General features: G+C 38.2%; 1 protein-coding gene across 1 annotated transcript; it reads left to right on the top strand.

Annotated features, from left to right (window-relative positions):
• The first annotated feature begins 285 nt into the window (after window positions 1–285).
• LOC148066715 (ladderlectin-like) lies at window positions 286–1659 on the top strand. The gene is made up of 6 exons (XM_087807117.1): window positions 286–345; window positions 612–627; window positions 716–798; window positions 902–1036; window positions 1116–1224; window positions 1528–1659. The coding sequence occupies exons 1-6, from the start codon at window positions 286–288 to the stop codon at window positions 1587–1589; spliced, it is 465 nt and encodes a 154-aa protein (XP_087663243.1). The 3' UTR covers window positions 1590–1659.
• The last annotated feature ends 15345 nt before the right edge of the window (window positions 1660–17004 follow it).

The raw sequence follows: 17004 nt of genomic DNA, 5'->3' as shown, positions 1-17004 counted from the left end.
ATGAAAGAAGAAATACATCTTAATATTATAATCTCGTATTTACAATTTAAAAACTGGGGAAAATTGGCTGTACTTCAATTCATTAATCGTCTTCATATTTGATTTGATTTGGATCATTTCTGGGTGTTGACATAAGAGTGTTCTTGGCAAAAATCCTATATAAGAGTGTTCTTGCCTCACAGAGACATTGTGCAACTGATCATATCAGCCAAGGTTCGACTTCGCTCTTGAATTTAGAGCTTGTGCATATTTTGTCTTGATAACTCTTACCACCTCTTATCACAGATGACATCCTCTCTTTCTCTCGTCGTGGTCCTTGGACTGGCCGGTGGCCTGTGGCTTGAAGTAAGTAAAAACGACATCAAAACTGCTGCTCTTGGCAGAAAATTGTATTTTTCAAGTTGATATTTTGGAATGAATGGTTGGGAACATCATAGTTCAATTTGAATTGAATTATTTTCTCTTCACTCTACAGTCTCTGTTCAGCTCTACTTCAACTGTTTTTTATTCATTCACATTTTCTTTGTGTTCTCTTCATGAATGCGAGCGAATCATTACACCGTAATTCCTTCAGGAAGTATTTAAAACATGTTTTGGTATATTTTTCACAGGGTGTACATGGAGGAGGTCAGTATAATAAACACTCCACTGATACAATATAATGAATTAGTGTCTTCTACCATGTGATCATTCCATGTTTTCCTCTACTGATCAGATTCCTGCCCTAGTGGCTGGACCCAGCATGGCTGCAACTGTTATAAGTACTTTGGTAACGTTTTATCATGGGCTGATGCAGAGGTAAGGAACATTCTAGTTATGTCTAGAAAATATTTCAGTGCCAGAACATCCTGAGATATTTGGTGTTAGATGTCTTTAACTTTTTCCTTTTCACATTCCGTAGAAACAATGTGTGGGATTAGGTGCAAACCTGGCTTCTATCCACAGTGAGCCTCAACATCAGTTTGTCAGACAGCTGATCAAAAGCGCTACTGGAAGCAATTCAAAAGCCTATGTTGGAGGTCATGATCAATACAAGGTCAGTGATTCATTCATTTAGAATCAACTATCAAGACATCATTGAACTGCTGCATAAACAAACATTGACTTGTTATTAGGAGGGGAGGTGGTCCTGGAGTGATGGATCCAACTTCCACTTCCCTGGATGGTTGGCAGGAGAGCCAAACAATGCGGGTGGAGAAGATTGTATGGAGATCAACTTTCGTGGTATGAACAATAGGAGCTTTTTGGTTATTTAATTTTAGCATTTACTAAATCAAACTTAAATATTCATATTCACAGAATGTTCCAACAATTGAAGGTTTATTATTGAAATATATAAATTTTTAAATGTAGTTAAGAGTTTCATTTAAGAGCTGATATCGAGACATTTTCCCAAGATTTCTTGATAACAGCCACTTAAGTTCATACATTAAAAGCTGAAACAAGCTTTTAGGCAGATGTTTACATTGCTGTACATCTATGGTAACTTGTTTCTGACGTAATACTGACACTTTCTTACTCTTTCAGATAAGGGCAATGACATTCCCTGTGGGCTCGCAAGAGCCTCTGTTTGCTCCAAGCCTGTGTGATTTTCTTCATCGAGTGAGATCATTCAAATTTCATCCAACATGAGTTCAATAAAATACTAAGCATTCCAAATCCATGATGTGTCGTCTTTTATTTATTGTATCTCATTTGTGACATTGATGCGATAGGCAGTGGCTTTTTGTGTACAACGGTAAATTAACTGATATTTTATCAACGCTTTCAAATGAAACTGTACGTAAATGATGCACCGACACGTGTTTGCATCAAATGTATGAAAAAAAAGGATGATCTTGTTCATGAAAATCTTTTTGCAGATAAAAATTAAAAAAATTACAATGAACTCAAAATACATCTATTGGGTTTTGAATTTAAATGGTTTATTAATAAGTGTTTCTTTGAAAAATACGCATCTAAATTCTCAAGTGTCCATAACACCGTCCGAAGAAAGTCAAAAGTGAATTAAACGTTGGGCGGAGAAACACAAACAATGAATTATACAGCAAAAAACTAGTCACTGGCACTAGGAGGACAAAAACACCAGAAATAAGAAAAAAGTCATTCCCAAAGAGAGAAATCTTGAAGGTTCATACCAAGGATTGAGGATTCTAATCTGGAACCTGTTGCTTCAAGAGACTGGCTTCAAGCTCTGTTGATCTGGAGTTAATTTCTGTAGTTGCTGTAATAGCAACAGGCGCCGTGGAACTCAGGAAACAGAAAAGTGGGATAAAACAAGTCAAAGAGCCATTTGGACCTGTTTCCTACAGGAAGAAAACCCGGGAAACCGAAAAACTCTTTTTGACTTTTAAAATTAAATATAATCCCATATAAATTTCACTGTCCTTGTTTGCCTTAACGCTATATATAAACAAACTATAAATAAAACCTTAGTTAGTGTTAGTTCAACCAAAATTCAAACTTCTCTCATTTTCTACTCATCCTCATGTTGACTGATGTTGGAGTATTTTCAGAGTAATCTGTTCTTTTTAGAGTTATAGACAAAAATGTTAGTTCATTTTAACGTAGCGACTGGAGCTTAGATGTCTTTGTATTTATCTTTGTCCAAAATGACCCACTTAAAACAATAGAACATGAATTGTTCCCAAAAAACCTAAATAAATGTGTGCTTTCAGCCTAAATCTCTCATGTTGAGGCTTCAATACAAGATGGTTGTCACAGACAAGCAGTATGGAGGTATTTAGTTTTTTTCAAGTGCGTCTTTCGACGTAGATGAAGACGACAACAACTGATTTCTAGTCGCTACATTACAATGAACAAATATTTTTGTCTTCAACTCTAAAGAGGAACAGATTACTCTGAAAATAATCCCAACCCTTTTTCTACATGAGGGTGAGTGGAAAATATGTGTAATTTGAATACTGGGTCAACTATTCCTTTAAGCATTGACAATAATTATAACAATGTTTTGTACTGTATTTTTACTGTAATTTGTCCTGATAAAAGGTCTGACGTTTGTTTTTCTCTTTTCTTAGGTAAAGCACTATTTGACTCTGAAGGGTTATATATACATTAATATACATTATAAAAATTGTATCACCATCACCATTATTTTTATTATCGTTTCAACAATGCAGAAAACTGAATAATAGGACATTCAAAGTGAAATGATTTGATATCAAACTTAATCTAATTTATAATAATGTACATGTTTTTAACTGACTGACTTGCTTAAAATATAAAATATTTTCTATGTAGGCTGAAAAGAACTATATTTCACCAGGTCTAATTTTTTTTTAGGTCTTCACAAATTTGAAACAAGATTTTTTAACAAAATCAAGTCAAATTCTATAACGTTGTTGTGCGTGTTACTGTTCCTTCAAGACTGAGCCGTGTGAGGGAGGGGGGAGCGAGGAGTCAGATTTCTGCGCTGATCGTGAAGAACTGATGTTAATACCAGCGAAGGTGTGTCTTACACTAACAGTTAAACCCCCAGGAAATTATTTTAACTTAATACTGGCTATGCGAACCAAGCTTGGACTCCTGGAGAAACCCCAAAGGACTCTCTGAGAGACACAGTCGGATGGCTTCTCCTGATCCACAAAACACAGGTTTGGCAAACTATCATGGACCCTCAGGAAACTTGCGGATGGTATAGAGCTGATACACGGTTCTATGACCTGGACCAAAACCACTTTGCTCCTCCTGAATCCGAGGTTTCACCTGGGCAAAAGTGCGACCCTGGGGCCACATGCCGCCCTTTGACTGTATTTATGTGGCCCCTGTAATGTAAAAGTTTGATCATGTATAAATGGTTCTAATGCATTAACAAATGTATTTTGTATTTATTATTCATTTACATTTTCACACTTATTTACTTTTTCCCTTCTTTCTTGTGTGTAATTTTTCGAGTATATATCAATCCATCAAAACATTTCTTTTAAGTAAGATGAAGAAATGTTTTGAAAAAAAAAATCATATATTCAAGAATAAAATTGAAGCTTATTTATCTTTAAAAATATTATGGCCTCACGACGAATGTCCTTTTTTTTTACGGATTTTCTCATCTTTCTTTTTTCTTTACGGCCCCTAACAACATTCACATAATTGAATGTGGCCCTTGAAGAATTATAATTTCCCACCCCTGTACTATAGGATAGACCCTCCTTTCCAAAAGATCCGACCAGACCTTGCCAAGGACGGTGAGGATTGCGATACCCCTAAGATTGGACTGGTTTCAAAATAATATGATGAGAAACACCATGACAACATCCACGTTATCAAGTATCTCACATTCACATCTAAAGAGAAGGATGTTTTTCCATTCACTTCTTTTTTTTATCTATTTGAAGTGCTTTTAAGTTAAATAAAAAGGGAGAAAACAGATTTAAGTGTTCCTGCGTCACAAACATCTAGCCAGAATACAGTATCTTGTCTTGATAACTCTTGTATCCTCTATTCAAAGACAACATCCTTTCTTTCTCTCAAACTGAACTGGACATCTTTTATATGAGAATTTAACCCATGTTCAGGTTAAAGTTTATAATGATGAAGTAAAAGACCACCTATTGGTCAATTTCAATTTCGAGACCAACCAGCCACTTATTATGAGATTTTAAAAAATCCCCTACAATTGGAAGAATATCATTAATATACAAATGTCTTTAATAAAACTTTTAAAATCCAATATTTGCATTTTGATCAGATGTCTTACTTGAAAGAGAAATGCATCTAAATATTAAAATCTCGTATATGTATATATTACGATTTGAAAACTGGGGAAAATTGGCTGTACTTCAATTCATTGATCTTCTTCATATTTTATATTATTTGGATACTTTCTGGGTTTTGACATAAGAGGGAACTTGGCAAAGACAAAAAGATGAGAAGAAAAATCAAATATAAGAGTGTTCTTGCCTCACAGAGATATTGTCCGACTGATCATATCAGCCAAGGTTCGACTTCGCTCTTGCTCTTGATTTTAGAACTTGTGTATATTTTGTCCTGATAAGTGTTTGAAGACAGAAACACTGTTTCATTTGAAATTAAAAGCTTTCTAATCTTTTAGGCACCACGGTACACACAACCAAACACCCATCAATTCTGTGAAACAGTCTCTTTGGCATTCAAATATGAACAACTTAACAAATTTACTTTTGAAAACATGTTAATCATCTCTTTTAAATAGTTTATTATAACACTTTATTTGTTTTACAGCCAAGGTAAACGACATTTCCTGCCATCTTGCGTGAGGTGAGGGGTGAGTCTTGCCATCGGCAGCGCATCTCTGTGACAGGACACAGACCAGTGTTGGAAGCGTCGACCTCGACCAGGAACTGGAGATGGGAATCTGGTTGCTGGAGGACGGGGGCAGAGGTAAAGCGGCGCTTGAGCTTCCAGAACGCCTCCTCGGCGGCCGGGGACCACCGAAAGGGCTGTGACTCAGAAGTGAGGGAAAGCAGACAGCACTGAAATTACGGATGAAACGGCGGTTAAAATTAGAAAACCAGAGAAACCGTTGCAGAGCCTTGCGTGTATCGGGGGCAGGCCAGTCGGAGACCGCGTGTACCTTGGCGGGATCCATAGCGATTCTACCAGGGCTAATGCTCAAGTAGAAGAACTCAAATAAACTCTTCACTGGCTTCCAGTTTCTTTCAGGATCAACTTTAAAATTCTGGTTCTTACTTTCAGAGCTATTCATGGTCAGGCTCCTCCTTACATCACTGATCTGATCCAGCCTTACACCCCAGCTCGGGCTCTGAGGTCTGTGGATCAGAATCTACTTATGGTTCCACGCACACGGTTCAGGACCAGCGGAGAGAAATCCTTCCAGGCTGTTGCTCCTAAGCTTTGGAACAATCTTCCTCTCTCTTTGCGCTTGATGGAGTCTACTGACTCCTTTAAGAAACATCTTAAGACGTTTCTATTTATTCAAGCTTTTCCTTGATTTTCTGGAACTCCTGTTGTGTTATCAGTTTTATCTTGATCTTTAAAATATATACTTTATTGAGTATTGTTTTGATTGTTTAAGCGCTTTGTGACCCTGGTCTGGAAAAGCGCTAAACAAATAAAAATGACTTACTTACTTACTTACTTAATGATATAACCGAGGAATGAGACGGTACGGACATGAAACTCGCACTTCTCCGCCTTGACAAACAGTTGGTGCGCGAGAAATCGAACTTGAAAATTCAGAAAAAACGGTGCCCTTGGACAAATGAAGATCTCCTGAGTCTGAAGAGACTTTGTCGAAAGACTGAGCGTCTCTGGAAGTCTACTAAACTTGAGGTGCACAGACTTCACCTCAGGGATCTGTTGACTTCTTACAATGAGATGGTAGAAACTGCTAGATCTGATTACATCAGAAAACTGGTAGCAGCAAATAGGAAAAACCCCAAAGTTTTGTTTGACACGATTAATTCTCTCGTGTCTCCTGCTCCTCAAATCACGCCGGTCTTCTGTGAAGCTGACAGCAATGCATTGTTGAGATTTTTCATTGACAAAATTAAATTGATCAAAGAGAAAATCTCTCCCCCTTTGTTGGGAACCCCTACTGTCTCTGAGCCCCTCTCCTCCTCTTGGTCATCCTTCACTGCTGTATCTTTGGGTGATATTTCAGCACTAGTGAACAAGATGAAACCCTCCTCTTGCTCAGATGACGTCCTTCCTTGTAGGCTTTTTATCAAAGTATTTGATGTAATTGGCCCCTGGGTTACCAATATGGTGAACCTCTCCCTTTCCACAGGGGTTTTTCCCAATGCATTTAAACATGCCATTGTGGAGCCTCTGCTCAAAAAACCAGGCTTAGACCCAACTGACCTCAGTAATTTCAGGCCTATTTCTAAGCTCCCTTTCTTGTCCAAGATCTTGGAGAAGGTGGTGTCCGAGCAGCTGTCTTTGTTCTTGGATCAGAGCGACATCCATGAGAAGTTTCAGTCTGGCTTCCGTAAACATCACTCTACGGAGACAGCTTTACTGAAAGTGTCCAGTGACATCATGATGTCGGCTGACTCTGGTAAATTCACTGTTCTGGTTCTCTTGGATCTGTCGTCAGCCTTTGACACAGTTGATCACCAGATCCTGCTGAGAAGACTAAGGGATGAAGTGGGACTGTCTTGGTCTGTGTTAGAATGGTTCTCATCTTACCTTTCTGGGCGCAGTTTTAGTGTATCTGCCAATCAAATGAGGTCTGAATCGGCAGATCTGTTGTGTGGAGTCCCTCAAGGTTCTGTTCTGGGTCCTTTATTGTTTTTGCTGTACTTGATTCCCCTTGGTAAAATCATTCAGAGATTTCCAGATGTTTCTTATCACATTTTTGCTGATGACATCCAGCTCTACTGCTCTTTTGACCCAACTGAGCCCCAAAGGCTGAACAGCTTAGTCAATTGTTTGCTAGAAATCAAACAATGGCTGAGTGAAAACACTTTACAGCTTAATGTGGACAAAACTGAAACTCTGGTGATTGCTCCTGATGATACGATTCCAGGGTTGAGTCAGTACTTGGGTGACTTAGGTCAGTCTGTCAAACTGAGCCTGAGAAACCTGGGTGTTGTATTTGATAAAGACATGTCTCTTGTTCAACACTGTAGAAAACTGACCAGAAACTGTTTCCTTCAACTGAGAAAAATCTCTAAACTTAGGAAAATGCTGTCACAACATGATCTGGAGCTTGTAATCCATGCGTTTGTTTCTTCTCGTCTGGACTATTGTAACAGTTTGTTTTCATGTCTTAACAAGAAGGAGCTGTCTCGCCTGCAGTTGATTCAGGACTCTGCAGCGAGAATTCTGACCCGCTCTAGTAGAAGAACTCACATTTCTCCGGTCCTTAAAACTCTTCACTGGCTTCCAGTTTCTTTCAGGATCAACTTTAAAATTCTGGTTCTTACTTTCAGAGCTATTCATGGTCAGGCTCCTCCTTACATCACTGATCTGATCCAGCCTTACACCCCAGCTCGGTCTCTGAGGTCTGTGGATCAGAATCTACTTATGGTTCCACGCACACGGCTCAGGACCAGAGGAGAGAAATCTTTTCAGGCTGTTGCTCCTAAGCTTTGGAACAATCTTCCTCTCTCTTTGCGCTTGATGGAGTCTACTGACTCCTTTAAGAAACATCTTAAGACGTTTCTATTTGTGCAGGCTTTTCCTTGAATTTCTCGAACTCCTGTGTTGTTCTCGGTGTTGTCTTGATCTTTGAAGTATGTACTGTTTTGAGTATTGTTTTGATTGTTAAAGCGCTTTGTGACCCTGGTCTGGAAAAGCGCTATATAAATATTACTTACTTACTTACTTACTTACTTAAGGACGGAGCGTACATGCTGGCGGTGGGACCGTTTGTTCCTTAGAAAAGAATCAGGATATCGTCTAAATAAACGAAAACAAACTGGTTAAGGAACTCGCTTAAGAAGTCGTTCACCAAGGCCTGAAAAACCGCAGGGGCATTGGTTAAGCCGAACGGCATGACTAAATACTCATAATACCCTGATGGAGTATTAAATGCGGTCTTCCATTCGTCGCTCTGGCGGATGCGAACAAGATGGTAGGCGCTGCGCAAGTCTAATTTGGTGACCACAGTGGCCCCTTTAAGAGTCTCGAACGCAGATGAGATTAACGGGAGGGGATAGCCGTTCTTAATTGTGATGTTATTGAGTGTGCGATAATCAAACATGGTCTGAGGGACCTGTTAGGGGTTTTTGTGTTCCGATGAACCGACCCCTCCCCAGCCTCGTACGTGGTGATGGAATGAAGGACAGACACATGGATGGGTTTAAGAAAAATGCTTGTTTAGTGAATTATGCAAAAGTCAGAGACAAACTTACGTGAACACGGGCGCTAGCAAGCAGAGAGATCTATCGCAGACGTCTTCGCATGCCAGAACGCAAAGATGAGACAAAATGGTGGAATTTTATAGTAGAATATTCAGATTAACGCCTCTAGTCAAATGTGAACGTAGGATTGGTCAGTTACTGTAAACACTTGATTCTAAGATGGCCGGTCGCACGTGATCGTAGTGGAAATTTACTGAAGGTTGTTGTTTTGTAGAGAGAGTTTGTTCCCAGCAACTTACTGGACTGTTGTGTATTTCAGTGTGAGTTCTCAAACAGGTTCACACTGAATTCCTGGAATCTGGGATTGTTTAATCTTTCTGTGTGTGTGAGGCTTTGTGACCTCGGCCTTTGAGTTGTGAACCTGAGTTTAGTTTAAGTGAATGCAATGCAAGAATAGGATTATTTAATATGAATTAAATATGAAAGATTATCAGTTAATCAAGTGACTATTTGAAATGTGTGTTAAATCTAAAAGATTGATTACAGTAAAGTTGTCATTTCCTTACAGACCCGTCCTTCTTTCCTACAAAGAAGAAACCCGCGCCAGCCGGGAAAGAAGAGGGACGTATGATGCCTGTCGCCAATGACTCGGAAATATGTGTTCATGGCCTCAGTCTCAGGGAGAGAGAGGGAGTAAAAACACCCTCCTTGAGGCTCAGCACTGTGTAAGAGTTCAATCACGCAATCATAGGACCGATGAGCAGGGAGACTTACGGCACGAGTCTTAGAAAACACCTCACGCAGGTCATGGTACTCACGTGGGACACAGGAGAGATAGGCGACGAGGTTAGGCGTGCTGGGATATCTAGTTTGCGATTAAAGTAGATCTAAAGCATGAATTATCACAAGCAACTGATGAAAACATATACAATACTATATAGAAAATGTACAGGTTTAAAGAAAATTAACTGGAAGGAACATCAACACACAATAATGTCTAGAACATTCATTCAAATTACGTATATGCACATCATGACAGCACAATGAATGATTTGGAACATCAGAAAAATGGGAAGCTTATCCTATGAACTCGATGTCTTGTATTTTTAATGATACTAAATTTTTTTTTTTTTTTCAATTTGAATTGGTTTTAAGTTAAATAAAAAGGGATAAAACAGATTTAAGTGTTCCTGCGTCACAAAAATCCAGCCAGAATACAGTATCTTGTCTTGATAACTCTTGTATCCTCTTTCTCTCAAACTGAACTGAACATCTTTTATATGAGAATTTAAAATGTCTTACATGAAAGAAGAAATACATCTTAATATTATAATCTCGTATTTACAATTTAAAAACTGGGGAAAATTGGCTGTACTTCAATTCATTAATCGTCTTCATATTTGATTTGATTTGGATAATTTCTGGGTGTTGACATAAGAGGGAACTTGGCAAAAATCCTATATAAGAGTGTTCTCTTAGCCAAACAATATGGGTGAAGAAGACTGTATGGAGATCAACTTTAATGGTATGAACAATAGGAGCTTTTTGGTTATTTAATTTTAAACATATTCAACGAATGTTCCAACAACTGAAGGTTTATTTATTGAAATATATAAATTTTTAAATGTAGTTAAGAGTTTCATTTAAGAGCTGATATCGAGACATTTTCCCATGATTTCTTGATAACAGCCACTTAAGTTCATACATTAAAAGCTGAAACAAGCTTTTAGGCAGATGTTTACATTGCTGTACATCTATGGTAACTTGTTTCTGACGTAATACTGACACTTTCTTACTCTTTCAGATAAGGGCAATGACATTCCCTGTGGGCTCGCAAGAGCCTCTGTTTGCTCCAAGCCTGTGTGATTTTCTTCATCGAGTGAGATCATTCAAATTTCATCCAACATGAGTTCAATAAAATACTAAGCATTCCAAATCCATGATGTGTCGTCTTTTATTTATTGTATCTCATTTGTGACATTGATGCGATAGGCAGTGGCTTTTTGTGTACAACGGTAAATTAACTGATATTTTATCAACGCTTTCAAATGAAACTGTACGTAAATGATGCACTGACACGTGTTTGCATCAAATGTATGAAAAAAAAGGATGATCTTGTTCATGAAAATCTTTTTGCAGATGAAAAATAAAAAAATTACAATGAAATCAAAATACATCTATTGGGATTTGAATTTAAATGGCTTATTAATAAGTGTTTCTTTGAAAAATACGCATCTAAATTCTCAAGTGTCCATAACACCGTCCGAAGAAAGTCAAAAGTGAATTAAACGTTGGGCGGAGAAACACAAACAATGAATTATACAGCAAAAAACTAGGCACTGACACTAGGAGGACAAAAACACCAGAAATAAGAAAAAAGTCATTCCCAAAGAGAGAAATCTTGAAGGTTCATACCAAGGATTCTAATCTGGAACCTGTTGCTTCAAGAGACTGGCTTCAAGCTCTGTTGATCTGGAGTTAATTTCTGTAGTTGCTGTAATAGCAACAGGCGCCGTGGAACTCAGGAAACAGAAAAGTGGGATAAAACAAGTCAGGGTGGGCAACCCATAATTCTCAAAGAGCCATTTGGACCTGTTTCCTACAGGAAGAAAACCCGGGAAACCGAAAAACTCTTTTTGACTTTTAAAATTAAATATAATCCCATATAAGTTTCACTGTCCTTGTTTGCCTTAACGCTATATATAAACAAACTATAAATAAAACCTTAGTTAGTGTTAGTTCAACCAAAATTCAAACTTCTCATTTTCTACTCATCCTCATGTTGACTGATGTTGGAGTATTTTCAGAGTAATCTGTTCTTTTTAGAGTTATAGACAAAAATGTTAGTTCATTTTAACGTAGCGACTGGAGCTTAGATGTCTTTGTATTTATCTTTGTCCAAAATGACCCACTTAAAACAATAGAACATGAATTGTTCCCAAAAAACCTAAATAAATGTGTGCTTTCAGCCTAAATCTCTCATGTTGAGGCTTCAATACAAGATGGTTGTCACAGACAAGCAGTATGGAGGTATTTAGTTTTTTTCAAGTGCGTCTTTCGACGTAGATGAAGACAACAACAACTGATTTCTAGTCGCTACATTACAATGAACAAATATTTTTGTCTTCAACTCTAAAGAGGAACAGATTACTCTGAAAATAATCCCAACCCTTTTTCTACATGAGGGTGAGTGGAAAATATGTGTTATTTGAATACTAGGTCAACTATTCCTTTAAGCATTGACAATAATCATAACAATGTTTTGTACTGTATATTTACTGTAATTTGTCCTGATGAAAGGTCTGACGTTTGTTTTTCTCTTTTCTTAGGTAAAGCACTATTTGACTCTGAAGGGTTATATATACATTAATATACATTATAAAAATTGTATCACCATCACCATTATTTTTATTATCGTTTCAACAATGCAGAAAACTGAATAATAGGACATTCAAAGTGAAATGATTTGATATCAAACTTAATCTAATTTATAATAATGTACATGTTTTTAACTGACTGACTTGCTTAAAATATAAAATATTTTCTATGTAGGCTGAAAAGAACTATATTTCACCAGGTCTAATTTTTTTTTAGGTCTTCACAAATTTGAAACAAGATTTTTTAACAAAATCAAGTCAAATTCTATAACGTTGTTGTGCGTGTTACTGTTCCTTCAAGACTGAGCCGTGTGAGGGAGGGGGGAGCGAGGAGTCAGATTTCTGCGCTGATCGTGAAGAACTGATGTTAATACCAGCGAAGGTGTGTCTTACACTAACAGTTAAACCCCCAGGAAATTATTTTAATTTAATACTGGCTATGCGAACCAAGCTTGGACTCCTGGAGAAACCCCAAAGGACTCTCTGAGAAACACAGTCGGATGGCTTCTCCTGATCCACAAAACACAGGTTTGGCAAACTATCATGGACCCTCAGGAAACTTGCGGATGGTATAGAGCTGATACACGGTTCTATGACCTGGACCAAAACCACTTTGCTCCTCCTGAATCCGAGGTTTCACCTGGGCAAAAGTGCGGCCCTGGGGCCACATGCCGCCCTTTGACTGTATTTATGTGGCCCCCGTAATGTAAAAGTTTGATCATGTATAAATGGTTCTAATGCATTAACAAATGTATTTTGTATTTATTATTCATTTACATTTTCACACTTATTTACTTTTCCCCTTCTTTCTTGTGTGTAATTTTTCGAGTATATATCAATCCATCAAAACATTTTTTTAATTAAGTTGAAGAAATGTTTTGAAAAAAAAAATCATATATTCAAGAATAAAATTGAAGCTTATTTATCTTTAAAAATATTATGGCCTCACGACGAATGTCCTTTTTTTTTTTACAGATTTTCTCATCTTTCTTTTTTCTTTACGGCCCCTAACAACATTCACATAATTGAATGTGGCCCTTGAAGAATTATAATTTCCCATCCCTGTACTATAGGATAGACCCTCCTTTCCAAAAGATCCGACCAGACCTTGCCAAGGACGGTGAGGATTGCGATACCCCTAAGATTGGACTGGTTTCAAAATAATATGATGAGAAACACCATGACAACATCCACGTTATCAAGTATCTCACATTCACATCTAAAGAGAAGGATGTTTTTCCATTCACTTCTTTTTTTTATCTATTTGAAGTGCTTTTAAGTTAAATAAAAAGGGAGAAAACAGAGTTAAGTGTTCCTGCGTCACAAACATCTAGCCAGAATACAGTATCTTGTCTTGATAACTCTTGTATCCTCTATTCGAAGACAACATCCTCTCTTTCTCTCAAACTGAACTGGACATCTTTTATATGAGAATTTAACCCATGTTCAGGTTAAAGTTTATAATGATGAAGTAAAAGACCACCTATTGGTCAATTTCAATTTCGAGACCAACCAGCCACTTATTTTGAGATTTTAAAAAATCCCCTATAATTGGAAGAATATCATTAATATACAAATGTCTTTAATAAAACTTTTAAAATCCAATATTTGCATTTTGATCAGATGTCTTACTTGAAAGAGAAATGCATCTAAATATTAAAATCTCGTATATGTATATATTACGATTTGAAAACTGGGGAAAATTGGCTGTACTTCAATTCATTGATCTTCTTCATATTTTATATTATTTGGATACTTTCTGGGTTTTGACATAAGAGGGAACTTGGCAAAGACAAAAAGATGAGAAGAAAAATCAAATATAAGAGTGTTCTTGCCTCACAGAGATATTGTCCGACTGATCATATCAGCCAAGGTTCGACTTCGCTCTTGCTCTTGATTTTAGAACTTGTGTATATTTTGTCCTGATAAGTGTTTGAAGACAGAAACACTGTTTCATTTGAAATTAAAAGCTTTCTAATCTTTTAGGCACCACGGTACACACAACCAAACACCCATCAATTCTGTGAAACAGTCTCTTTGGCATTCAAATATGAACAACTTAACAAATTTACTTTTGAAAACATGTTAATCATCTCTTTTAAATAGTTTATTATAACACTTTATTTGTTTTACAGCCAAGGTAAACGACATTCCCTGCCATCTTGCGTGAGGTGAGGGGTGAGTCTTGCCATCGGCAGCGCATCTCTGTGACAGGACACAGACCAGTGTTGGAAGCGTCGACCTCGACCAGGAACTGGAGATGGGAATCTGGTTGCTGGAGGACGGGGGCAGAGGTAAAGCGGCGCTTGAGCTTCCAGAACGCCTCCTCGGCGGCCGGGGACCACCGAAAGGGCTGTGACTCAGAAGTGAGGGAAAGCAGACAGCACTGAAATTACGGATGAAACGGCGGTTAAAATTAGAAAACCAGAGAAACCGTTGCAGAGCCTTGCGTGTATCGGGGGCAGGCCAGTCGGAGACCGCGTGTACCTTGGCGGGATCCATAGCGATTCTACCAGGGCTAATGCTCAAGTAGAAGAACTCAAATAAACTCTTCACTGGCTTCCAGTTTCTTTCAGGATCAACTTTAAAATTCTGGTTCTTACTTTCAGAGCTATTCATGGTCAGGCTCCTCCTTACATCACTGATCTGATCCAGCCTTACACCCCAGCTCGGGCTCTGAGGTCTGTGGATCAGAATCTACTTATGGTTCCACGCACACGGTTCAGGACCAGAGGAGAGAAATCCTTCCAGGCTGTTGCTCCTAAGCTTTGGAACAATCTTCCTCTCTCTTTGCGCTTGATGGAGTCTACTGACTCCTTTAAGAAACACCTTAAGACGTTTCTATTTATTCAAGCTTTTCCTTGATTTTCTGGAACTCCTGTTGTGTTATCAGTTTTATCTTGATCTTAAAAATATATACTTTATTGAGTATTGTTTTGATTGTTTAAGCGCTTTGTGACCCTGGTCTGGAAAAGCGCTAAACAAATAAAAATGACTTACTTACTTACTTACTTAATGATATAACCGAGGAATGAGACGGTACGGACATGAAACTCGCACTTCTCCGCCTTGACAAACAGTTGGTGCGCGAGAAGACGGCTAAGGACGGAGCGTACATGCTGGCGGTGGGACCGTTCGTTCCTTAGAAAAGAATCAGGATATCGTCTAAATAAACGAAAACAAACTGGTTAAGGAACTCGCTTAAGAAGTCGTTCACCAAGGCCTGAAAAACCGCAGGGGCATTGGTTAAGCCGAACGCCATGACTAAATACTCGTAATACCCTGATGGAGTATTAAATGCGGTCTTCCATTCGTCGCTCTGGCGGATGCGAACGAGATGGTAGGCGCTGCGCAAGTCTAATTTGGTGACCACAGTGGCCCCTTTAAGAGTCTCGAACGCAGATGAGATTAACGGGAGGGGATAGCGGTTCTTAATTGTGATGTTATTGAGTGTGCGATAATCAAACATGGTCTGAGGGACCTGTTAGGGGTTTTTGTGTTCCGATGAACCGACCCCTCCCCAGCCTCGTACGTGGTGATGGAATGAAGGACAGACACATGGATGGGTTTAAGAAAAATGCTCGTTTAGTGAATTATGCAAAAGTCAGAGACAAACTTACGTGAACACGGGCGCTAGCAAGCAGAGAGATCTATCGCAGACGTCTTAGCATGCCAGAACGCAAAGATCAGACAAAATGGTGGATCTTTATAGTAGAATATTCAGGTTAACGCCTCTAGTCAAATGTGAATGTAGGATTTGTCAGTAACTGTAAACACTTGATTCTAAGATGGCCGGTCGCACGTGATCGTAGTGGAAATTTACTGAACGTTTTTGTTTTGTAGAGAGAGTTTGTTCCCAGCAACTTACTGGACTGTTGTGTATTTCAGTGTGAGTTCTCAAACAGGTTCACACTGAATTCCTGGAATCTGGGATCTTTTAATCTTTCTGTGCGTAGAGTAAAGTTGTCATTTCCTTACAGACCCGTCCTTCTTTCCTACAAAGAAGAAACCCGCGCCAGCCGGGAAAGAAGAGGGACGTATGATGCCTGTCGCCAATGACTCGGAAATATGTGTTCATGGCCTCAGTCTCAGGGAGAGAGAGGGAGTACAAACGTCCTCCTTGAGGTTCAGCACTGTGTAAGAGTTCAATCACGCAATCATAGGACCGATGAGCAGGGAGACTTATGGCACGAGTCTTAGAAAACACCTCACGCAGGTCATGGTACTCACGTGGGACACAGGAGAGATAGGCGACGAGGTTAGGCGTGCTGGGATATCTAGTTTGCGATTAAAGTAGATCTAAAGCATGAATTATCACAAGCAACTGATGAAAACATATACAATACTATATAGAAAATGTACAGGTTTAAAGAAAATTAACTGGAAGGAGCATCAACACACAATAATGTCTAGAACATTCATTCAAATTACGTATATGCACATCATGACAGCACAATGAATGATTTGGAACATCAGAAAAATGGGAAGCTTATCCTATGAACTCGATGTCTTGTATTTTTAATGATACTAATTTTTTTTTTTTTTTTCAATTTGAATTGGTTTTAAGTTAAATAAAAAGGGATAAAACAGATTTAAGTGTTCCTGCGTCACAAAAATCCAGCCAGAATACAGTATCTTGTCTTGATAACTCTTTTATCCTCTTTCTCTCAAACTGAACTGAACATCTTTTATATGAGAATTTAAAATGTCTTACATGAAAGAAGAAATACATCTTAATATTATAATCTCGTATTTACAATTTAAAAACTGGGGAAAATTGGCTGTACTTCAATTCATTAATCGTCTTCATATTTGATTTGATTTGGATAATTTCTGGGTGTTGACATAAGAGTGTTCTT

The sequence above is a fragment of the Callionymus lyra genome, chromosome 14 (assembly GCF_982586985.1).
Source record: "Callionymus lyra chromosome 14, fCalLyr1.hap1.1, whole genome shotgun sequence".
NCBI lineage: Eukaryota > Metazoa > Chordata > Actinopteri > Syngnathiformes > Callionymidae > Callionymus > Callionymus lyra.
This window is presented reverse-complemented; position numbering and strand designations above follow the sequence as displayed.

Bases quoted from the DNA above. Each gene is read 5' to 3' on its own strand.
- LOC148066715 (XM_087807117.1), top strand. From the start codon at position 286: ATGACATCCTCTCTTTCTCTCGTCGTGGTCCTTGGACTGGCCGGTGGC. The intron at 799-901 runs GTAAGGAACATT...CACATTCCGTAG, and splicing joins TATCATGGGCTGATGCAGAG to AAACAATGTGTGGGATTAGG. The intron at 1,037-1,115 runs GTCAGTGATTCA...ACTTGTTATTAG, and splicing joins GAGGTCATGATCAATACAAG to GAGGGGAGGTGGTCCTGGAG.